This window comes from Dermacentor andersoni, chromosome 6 (genome assembly GCF_023375885.2).
Source record: "Dermacentor andersoni chromosome 6, qqDerAnde1_hic_scaffold, whole genome shotgun sequence".
NCBI lineage: Eukaryota > Metazoa > Arthropoda > Arachnida > Ixodida > Ixodidae > Dermacentor > Dermacentor andersoni.
In genome coordinates, this window is record NC_092819.1 from 43,886,883 (window position 1) to 43,897,906 (window position 11,024).

Here is an 11,024-nt window from a genome sequence, read left to right on the forward strand (position 1 = left end):
GCCGATGCTGAAGCCCGGGCACAAGAACAGGCTCCTGCAGCCAAGCGCAAGCAGCAACTGTGTACCAAGGATCCAGCAGCATACCCAGCCGTCGATTAATGAAATGTCGGGATTAACCCAGTGATAAACACAGGGACCGCACATTTCAGCTTCACTGGTTCGCCATCTGTACGGAGTGCTTGGGCAGCAATCTTGGGTGTACTATGTATTGCACCTAATAAGTTGCATTGTAGGAGGACTCTTAAAAAAAACGAAAATGATCGCACAAACTGTATAACTAACTTAGCCAACATTTTAATGAATGCTATTCTCACAATGGAACTGGACTAGTCAGTCAAAACATTCAGTTTTGCTTGTGAAGGGTCTTGAAAATTCGGTTCACAATGAAACTCAGTTGGGTGTCACTTGACAACATCCACATCTTCTAGAATGTCTGAAGGTGCTCCCAAGCCTATGATGCTGCTGGTACCCCCATCATCTGACAGGGCCGAGTCGGTCGATTCACCGGGGTCTCCGAACTGGTTTAGGCCAAAAAGGCAACCGGGCTGCACCACATCCAAGCCCAAGGCAGCTATGTCGTCCATGGACTGGAAGTGCTCTATTTCCGGAATGTCCATATCAACAGTGCTCTCCACGTCTACATGTATGTTTTCACTGCTGCCTTTGCTTTCGGTGACACTGAAAATGAAAATAATGTCTTTGGTCAGGTCGGAAAGCAACGGCACCATGAGAAAATAGTGTCACACAGGGGGCAATAAATAAAATCAACTTGAACCGGAATAGTAACCCTCGCCTTTTGGCAGAGTGCTCTAAAAAAAGATACAGTAAAAGGATGCAATTTTTGTAATGTGTCAATGATCTATATGGTATTCAGTTAAAATCTGATTGTTTTATCCTTTAGCTCTGCCTGCGCCCGCTATGACAGTGCTTGTGCACTTTCCAGTGGGCAACGATAAGCATGTTTAATTGCTTTAAACGTGCTTTCCTGAGGGCTCGCACTAGTCTTGGTGGCACAGCTAAGGCAGGTGAGAGTTTTGGTGAAAGTTGACCGAAACCGCTACTGGTTATCCATTTGAAAGTGCCATTAGCCTCCTACAATTCTTTAGACACAGCAATTAGCACTGCATACAATGCTGCACCTCAATGTGGAATGCCACCAAACAGCTGGCATAAATTTCTGGCTTTTAACTTTGTACATTCAAAACGATTTGTGAAGCACATACTAAGAAGTGCTGCAGAAGCGTCGCACTTCTAGTCAGTCCCCCCATTCTCTTCCTACGCAAGGAGTGGCATTACAAGAAGCACATCCCTTGACACTTCTTGTAATTTCAGATTTTATCATAACTAATACTTTTCTGAATCAGCAGGAAGGAAGAATTCCGAGTTCAGTTTAACAGTTCCCTGTTTGTCTATTATGGCCAAATACACTCCTGCCAACCTAACAGCCTTTTGGTAATGATGGGTCTATGCAGCAGGCCCAAGTGCTTAAACGATTCAATGCAGTTTGCAAGATACGTTAAAAAAGTGCTGTGCACACTTTTCTCGTAGGTACTAGATCAGTTTAGTGTCCATAGTTTAAACGATGTATGTTTTTATGAGAGACTTGTATGCAACGAATAACATGTAGTTAACTACTTGTACATTTCTGGGTAGTTTTTTAATCGATTGATCACTTGAATACTTTTTGTAATTCAACTACTCTATTGTCCAGACAAACTGTAACAGGTGACGCAGCTTTGAGTACTTGATTTCGGTGAAAAACTGCAGTAGAACGCCCGCGGTTGTGTCGCTCAGCAACCTTGTGGATGCTCATAGTCAAACACGAAAACTCAGGTTCTTGGTATTTGTTTCTTCATCTTAATGCTCTGCCAAATGCTGGCCAAAGAACTGAACCCGGCACTGCTATGGCTTTCCAACGACGTCCACATTCGATGTTGATGCCATGAAACCACATAATTACAATTTTTTCCGATTTTAATTGGCCCTATTGGTCAGAAGTGCTTTCCCAGAGCCCAAACAACAAATAAGTGCATCACTCTATACAGTACCCAGATTCTGGCATCACAGTGTTCAGGAACGACAGTCTCGTATGCAAGGTGTTCACATGTTACACCACCACCCTTTCCTCCAGTGCACAGATCGAGGGAACATTGTTGTGTCGCTTCTGGTGTACATTCACCAAAAACAGAGGGAAGATTACCGTCGAAAATTTTGAAATGCAGCTGTTAGTGAGAATAAACAATGTGTGATGGGGCTGCAGAGGATGCACTGAAATATCCAGGCCAGCTCGTGCTATTTACAGTATTTGTGGTATGTTATTAACGTGAGGAAGAAAGTGACATAAATGTAACTGATCACACTTTAGTAATTGCTCAATTACTCTTGTGGGGCAGAGTAATTGGTCACTGCAACCAATACATTTTTGAATGAATTAATTGTAATTGGTTACTTTTTTCTGTAATATGTACAAGTCTGGTGTGAAGCCAGATGGCGACGGTGTGCACTCACGTATTTGTAACCAAAGATTGAGAAAAATGGTTCATTATTATTTAGCTTCCTTGTTCCGCTGCAATTATATGTCACTTTTCAACACGCACAAATTAAAAGAAAAATGAGTTGTCACGTGCATTGCAGCAGAATAGAATCATACAAGATGTAATACCAGAAGTATTTGAGTAAAACACTATACCTGCATGAAAAATATGTAAAAGCTGACAACAAAAGTGTTCCACTTTGCTATATGTACTGCTCTGGCCTTACATTTACTAATACCTCACACTTCTTTGATTCAAGCTATTGCAGCGAAACATGCAGAAATCGCAGTTTTCCAGAAAGGAAGCAGATATAAATTTTTTTTTTTTATAACAATAAACTTCATAAAATATGATGCACCGGTAAACTTTATCGCGACGTACTTAGTAAAGTGATAAGTGCTATAACGACCGCGCTTCGTTATGCTCAATTTTAGTGAAGTATCTTGCCTTACAACAACCTTCGCCGAACGCTTCACACGCATTTTCTTGCGTGCGAATTGGACTCACCTGCAGCCCAAGGCCGGGCTGGGCGCGGCATGAATGAGGCAGACGTCGCGCGGGCTGCGGACTTTTAACATTACTGTGCTGCAAGGCTGGCCATTGTTGCTGTCACCATCGCAGCGCTCAAACAGCTGTTGTTTGCGGTCGTTGAGGATGTGTGAGCGGCAGAACCTCGACAAGGGAATGACGCGCTTGCTGCAGCCTGCCTGGCTGCAAGTCACGGGGATGCCATCACTCAAGCACTTCTGCTTGCGCTTGAACCGAGCCCTGAGCACAGCTTCGGGACCGTAGGTGCGATGGTACCGGTAATAAGCGCGGTACCGCTTGTAGAGCGCCTCCTCCTGAGGCGAGGCGAAGTCCTTGGACACAGGCGCTGACGAGGCCTTGTTCCGAAGGTACTGAGCACGCTTTTGCGTCAGGATGTCCGTAAGTCTTTTAAAATGGTTCAAGTACAGTCTCTGCAACCGCACCAGCTTATCTCGAGTGATTGACGCGGCTTCCTCGACGGTGAACACGCCGGCGTGCCGGAGCGGATCGTCCAAGTCGTTGTCGAGACTGTCGGCATCACTGTCGCCTTCAGCGTACGGTCGGATCTCTCCGATCGTAGGAGGCTCCTCGTCACTTTCAACATCGTAAAACTTCACCGTGTTTCTCGCGGTGTCCGATTGGTCTACGGAATGCTGCGGGTCTCGGCAGTAGTGCTCCAACGTTTCGATCACTTTCTGCGGCGTCTCGACGAGGTGCTGCTTTTTTCCGGACGAACGACGGTGCTGGAGAGCCTTTCGCGCGTGAAACTGGCAGAGAGACTCCCGTTTGTCAGTTTTCGGCGCCGCATAGGCGCACCGGCGCCCGCTCTGGGCGTGGGTGTATGCACACTGTCGAAAAGGAGCAGTTTTGTCCTCGAGAACGTGCCGCATGCAGTACTCGTAGCCTTCGATTCTGGCTTGGAGGCACACGCGGTGCATGTAGTTGCATAGCTTGCGTTCCGGGGCGGCGACCGTCGTCTTTGGTTTTCGGCTCACCATGACTCGCCTGATGACGCTCATTGCTGCGATGTTTTGCTGGTATTTACACTTCCGGGCGTTAGTACTGGCAGTCAAATTCAGCACAAGCTTGCCTTTGTTAGACGGCACAAACTTGGAACGCAACATCCACACGGCAGGCAGCCATTTCGCCTTTCTTCGCAGGAACTACGCGTCCACGCCTTGCCTTACTATGACGCGTCGTCTCTCAAACGTTTCGCATGCGACGCAGGTGCCATCTACGCGGCAAACAAAGCAGTTGTGCGGGCAGCGTCTGAAATGGTGGCGCCATCTGACGAAACGGAACCTAAACGAGAAGATCAGAGTGTCGGCCTCCGAGATGTGAGATGTATATAGGTTTGCAGGGGAATATCGCGAAAGGACGAAGGACAGGAAGGGGAATGCAGCGCTGGTTTATGTGTGTTCCCTTCTTGTCCTTCCTCCCTTCACGCTGCCCTCCCCCCCCCCCCCCCCTCCTGTAGAGTACGAACCGACTAGCCCAAGCCGCCACGGTGCTGCAGTTCATTTGCACTAAGTTTATTTGAGAGGCCGCACGGGGCGCATTCTTCAGAAGGTGGCGTGTAAATTCACGTTGCATAGGGTGGCGCCTTCTGGACTTAAAGTACGGATCTTAAAGGCTATGCTTTCACAGGTTAAATGCGGCGGACGCTGTTTTGGGAGCCGGAGGCACGTTGCAAACGTTCAGTTTTGGCAGAAACCTCTCTTGCACATGGAGTATCATGTATTAATTATAGGTACTGCCGTTACGGTAATTATTCTTTAAATCGGGGATCTTAAAGAAATAGCAGTCAGTACGTCCGTTCTGGAGTTTGAAATCGCTTCTGGCGCTTGTAGTGCAACAGCACAGCCTTCGAGATCGGATATTGTTACTTTATGGAGCTGCGCTGTGCTGAGCGAGTTGAGTACCGGACCAACTGAAATCGACCTGGCACTTTTTCTATGCCATGGCGATTCCCCGTGCATATAACTATTAAAATTTAAATTTGCTTAGGAATTATGTTAAACCTCTGTTAGTTATAGGATTGTTATTAGTTCTATTATTCTATGATTTATATTTTATCGGAGCGGTTTTGTTCTTGCGCATTACCTCTGACTGCCAAATAGGGCAGTGGAAGAGGTAGGCGAAGATCATGAGGGGGAATATTGTTGTAGCCAAAAGTTCAGACAGTGAAAGATGTGAGGTTGCAGGCAAGGAGAGGGGTGAGACGGGGGAGGCGTTTAGCCTCCGTCGAGACTTCGAATGCCTCCGAGTTGAAAGGCATTTTTTTTTAGGTCGTTATAACAAGAATCGCAAAATTCGCAAGAATGGCAAAATGTGGACGAAGTGCTCAGTTATATATACATATATATATATATATATATATATATATATATATATATATATATATATATATATATATATATATATATATATATATATATATAGGGAGAGAGAGAGAGAGAGAGAGAGAGAGAGAGAGAGGAGAGAAAAAGACGCTTTACGCTTTCTTGAATTATCATCTGCCAGTGACGCAACGCTTTCGGTGCAAAGAGCAAGCGGAGCCCTAATCCTGGTGATCATTAAATGGTGCCTTATTCTAGCCTGATGGCGGTGAGAGAATGCCCCAAGTAAAAAAAAAATAATATTAAGAAAGAAAGAAAGAAGGCGTGTGTGCGTGCTCCGATGTAGCGGTGCCGTATTTCCTTTCCACCCATTTTCGCGTAACGGCAAATGGCTCTTACTGTCTCAGTAATGTGTAAAATCGCCGTGACAGGGTTATGCGTGAGCAATCTGTCATCTGGCGATAATATTGATTTTGGGCGGCACCATTAAAATGTCTCTGCTATATCATTGTGCGAATGATAATATTGAAACTGAATCGAATCGAATATTTTTTCGAACTTGAACAGCTTTTTGATACGATTAAACTAAAATGGTGTTCACATCCTGTGTATGCTCACTATACGTCAACAAGCTTTCTTATGCTTCGGTTTTATTTCTGATCATGCACGGTTGTCAATTTAATGTATGTTCGAAAGCTGTCCGAAAGTGGTACACATTTGCGAATAGTGGCTTCGATACGAAGTCCGCATCGGATTCGCGCACTTTCACTTGGCTGTTTTCATTGTCTCTTGTAACTATCGGTTCTTCTGAACACGCAGGAAACTGATAATTTGCGGACATGCGTAAGCCGCGAGAACAGTCAACATTATAGATTGTTTTCCCGTGAGGTCACGCACGCTATTTCTAACCGTGCTTTTGATGCCGTTTCTAACCGTCCTTTCGATGCCGTTTCTAACCGTGATTTTGATGCCTTTCAAACCGTGCTTTTGATGCCGTTTCTAACCGTACTTCTGATGCCGTTTCTAACCGTGCTATTGAATGGATTTTGCGGCCACGATGGCGTCAGCGCATAAGTATTGCGCGTACGTTGCCTCGATTTTTCATGAGGACTGGTTTTTCACCGGGTTATCATGGTTATCGATTTGTCACGGCGCAAGACGTGCGTGTCGTGCTGTCACGTATAGACGTGACAGCGCCAAGATGGCGGCCACGATGACGTCAACACAAACCATCCATGTATATTGTTCCTTACGTAGGCTGTTTTTATGTGAGCTTATTGGCCACCGAAAATTATTCATTCTGTAAAAGAAAGAAAGAAAAGAAAAGCTAGGTGTAATTGAAATATTGCGCTGAAAATGGGGCTTTGCTGTATTGCGCTTGAAAAAGCTGGAGCTGATTGATCATATTTCCGGATGTTTCACATGCACTGAATAAAATTTGCAGCGAAGCAACACATTTTAAACAGTATATCTATCTCTATGGAACCGAATCGAAAACCGAAAAAAGGAAAGTAATTATTTTGGGCGAAGTGGGACGGAACTGAAACGTTACGATTTCCTTGCTTCAGTCCCGAACGAAATCTGAAAGAATAAAAATAAGATTTTCCTTTCATGTTTCCCACCGTTCTCTCGTGATTTTAATCCTTCTATTGCCTACACTTGTGGCTGAAGCACTACACCTCATTTGAATATGCGCGCGAGCTTGCTGTAATCCTTGAAGTATAGCAGCTAGCATCGTTCGTGCGGTTTTACATGTATCGCGTCGGGGAGACAGGCATGTCAGTCACACATGCGGGAGCTATTGAAATTGGTGACCGTGTCATAGTCATCCGGTGCTGGTGGGATACCTATATACGGGACGTTCAAACTTAAACTATCAGTAACATTAATAAATGGCCGTGCTGTCCACGCAAATTCTGCTTGCATATGTAATTCATTCACTTCGTCAAAAGCGGTTTCCACGAACAAGTAGGGTCAGTAAATGCAGATAACAAAAATGTGTTGCTTAGCTCAAGCCCGGCCGCGGCGGCCTCATTCCGAAGGGGGGCGGAATGCTGAAACACTGGTGTACCGTCCACTAGGTCCACACTGCTGCGCACTGCGGTGTGCCTAATTACGAGATGCTGGTTTCGGCAAGTAAAACCTCAGAATTTAATGTTAATTTTAAATATTTGTTAACTGACTTTATTTTCGTTGTTGCGATCATGGCGTCAGTTTATATCAAGTACTTGAAAAACGGTCGCGTTCGAAGACAGCTCCCTATTATTGCGCACCTTTAAAGCACTTGTGTTCCGAGATATTCTTTATTAAATTTAGCAGTAGTTACGTTAATTTTACATTTATATGCGGGACTCTCGACTCATAGATTAACTTTCGCATCTGACTCAGCTGATTGTGTAAAAGAGGAGAAAGTCACCCTTGTACTTGTCAGGCGAGAAGCAGGAGCGCAGCTCTTAGCTCCGACCAGCTTCTTGTCAGGCGTCCTTTACGAAACTGGTTACGTCACATGGGGTATTTGTCTTTGTCACGGGACTGCCGCCTCTCAACTCGAAATGATGACTTTTTCGGAATAGAGGTGCTACAGAAGTTACCAACAAAATGAAGTTGTCTTCGAACATCATTGTCTTCAAGTACTTAAATTAAATAGAGAAGAATGTCTAAAAAAAAGCGTAATTACAAAAATTTTGGTAATTATGTGGCCAATGACGTACTCATCCGCGAGAAATGTCCGAGAATTGATCAGGAGCATGCGCATGCGCGCGCGTGTGCTCCAGACCGGCCGAGGTTATGCAGTCGAACATAAACCGGTTTTGAGCGCTCCTTTAATTGTCCCATTGTGCTAACTGCACGCAGTTGCAGGTTTTCCGTGGGCTCGTATATATATATATATATATATATATATATATATATATATATATATATATATATATATATATATATATATATATATATATATATATATATATATATGACAACATGGGTCAATGGATACGTATCACATGGTAGACGGCCATTTTTGGTCTGTCCCCCATAATGGATGTGCCCCTTTGACACATGTGGTACGAAGCCTTAAATGTACTGTGGGCATTTATTAAGCTATTCTTTGTCATCTGTACATGATCATCATCATGTGGGGTTCACATGGGGTTATTCATCATCGCTTGTAGGGCTTCCTCTTAAGTGTGATCCGCGCTGTGGGCGTGGTCGGTTCGCCGCATCTCCGACGCGTAATACACGTCGTGATAACTGCTGCGTCACAGTATTTCAATATATGACGCACGTCCTGTGCGTACACCTCTCAGCCATTCTTCCCTCGACGAGGAGAAAAAAGAGGGGATAATGTGAGGGAGGTTAGCCAGTGTAAGTTCCGCGGCTGGCTACCATGTGCTGAGAAAAGGGGCTAAGGGGATAAAATTTTATAATTGGGACCCAAAAATAAATAAATAATAAAGTGAGAAAAGGAAATCCACGCACTAAGGCGATGCAACGAGCTACAACTTTCAAAGTCGGTCGCACAATTCACAAGTTCTTAAGCGTCATGAATCGCCTTCGAGACGTGTGGCAGCTAACATGCATCCTACAGACGTGGAAGCTAATCAGGGTAATAGCGTCGTGGGAAAGTACGAGAGAGAAGAAGGACGAACGAAGCCCTGACTTAAGACCAAATCTTATTGCGGACAACACATATACACAAATTCATTAAAACTTCTTTCTGGGCGAGTTGGTGCATACTTGATTTGAATATTGTAACAGCGCTAACACATGCATCCACAAAGTAACAAGGACGAGACACAAGCGCTGTGGAAAAAAACACACACATAAAGATGAAGGAAAGAGAAACAGAAAAGCAACCGATCATGTAATCTACAATGCGAATTACAAGGCAGACACAAGCAAAAAGGAATATTACAAACTGGGCACCATCAACTGCTTAGAAGAAATTCGATTTATTTGTGATTTTGTAATTACCATTTAATATTTTTTTTGCTTTTGTCTGCCGCGTGTTCTACACAACATACATATCGGGTGTTTCAGCGAGCACTTAAAAAATAATTAAGAATTGCCTGAGGCAGATAGCAGCATGCTAGTTGATGAGCTGGTCTACTCGAAGAGGCGGACGTTACTTGCACAAACACCCACCAAAAATAAAAATTAACTTGGTGTCATCCACACAAAAAATTGGTGTCATCCACACAATTCTTTTCAAGTGGATATGCCTTGCAGTCCCACCCGCTATAATTTGTAAATTGCAATATGTGCCATAAGGTAATTAGTTTAAAACTTCATTAGTAAGTATTTTAATTAGTCGGTTATGCATTTCAATTTATTGCGCAAGTATTGTCCGCCGCTTCGAGTAGACCAGTTCATGGACTAGAATTGGGCTACCTGCCACAGACAATATTCAAAAATTTATTGAAGTCTTGGCTGAAACACCATACATTACATATATAGTTGTTTTCTCCTCTCTCTCTCTTTCCCGCACCTTTATAGTACATATTGCGTTGTCCGCGATAAAATTTGGTTGAAAGTCACCGATTCGTGCGCCCTTCCTCCCTCTCGTTCTGGCCCATGCGCCGTTACTTTATATTATAGCATGCACCAACCGACTCAAGTACACTGAGCATGGGCAGCTACCTCGCTAGCTTATACAATTTTTCGCGGTATTTGTACATTCCATCATTGCGCTGGATCTGCTTTTGTTTCTTTTTTTTTTCTTCGCGCTCTCTCGGGTGGTCATGCACGCGTTTCGTCCGTGCCGCCTGTTCTCGCTTTCTAGCTTTCTGCGAGGTACAAGGGACTCAACTGGAACGACGCAGCGCCTCGAAAGCGCCGAGCTGCGTTGCGGCGGAACGGGATGTATAGATATGTACACGCTCCGCATTCGCGCGCAATTCTCTCCTCGCGGCCACGCACCAAGTGCCTGAAATTAGCTTCCGAGTGCGAAGGCAACATCGTGGGCCACGTAGCGCGGCTACCGTCCTTCCTATTTGGTATCAAGCCGCTTCCGTTTCCGCATTCTATGGCTTCCTTTTCTGTCCTTAGCTTTGTATATTTTGGCTGCTGCATTCGCCCGCTAAGAGGCGTTGGCCTTGCTCGGCTAACCATTTCATGTATCTTTAACAAAATTTAGGAGGTGTCAAAGTGGGGGAAACAAGCATGTGTGTGAAGCAGTGTGGGAGGCCACTCACGTGGCATATATATGTATATATATATATATATAGGGCAACTGACAGTGGGCTTCTCCGGACCACCGTCATGTGCACTTCGCTCCTAGGAAGCGGCAGGACATGCGTCGAGTGAGCTCCGTGAACAACACTTTGCAATGTGATTAACGCGGTTCAAATCGTGGATATATGGGGCCACAGAGAGGTTCAACGTAGTGCTAACGCATTTCTCTCGCGTTTACCGCTAAATCGACACTGAAGTTTTGTCTATTCGGCCATGGTGGTCGGATGAACCCTGGCAACAAGCGAATGGCCGTCTCAAAACAATACCTTTGCTCCCCTTCCGCTGGAAGTATATAGAACAAGACATCGTGCGCGGTTGCTTTTACTAAAACAGCCCAAGCCAATCGGAATATTTTACACGAGCATACATATGTCTCGTTTGACGTGAACATACA

At 44.7% G+C, this 11,024-nt stretch overlaps 2 protein-coding genes across 2 annotated transcripts in view; one reads left to right on the forward strand and one right to left on the reverse strand.

The window, feature by feature from the left end:
- Positions 1-11,024, forward strand: part of LOC126521977 (rho GTPase-activating protein 18-like) — a 216,274-nt gene that overhangs the window by 107,077 nt on the left and 98,173 nt on the right. The window lies entirely within an intron of this gene.
- Positions 279-4,272, reverse strand: dgt1 (KAT8 regulatory NSL complex subunit dim gamma-tubulin 1). The gene is made up of 2 exons (XM_050170743.3): positions 3,042-4,272; positions 279-678 (listed from the first exon to the last, which is right to left on the reverse strand). Exons 1-2 carry the CDS (start codon positions 4,184-4,186, stop codon positions 402-404), a joined length of 1,422 nt encoding a protein of 473 aa, XP_050026700.1. The 5' UTR covers positions 4,187-4,272; the 3' UTR covers positions 279-401.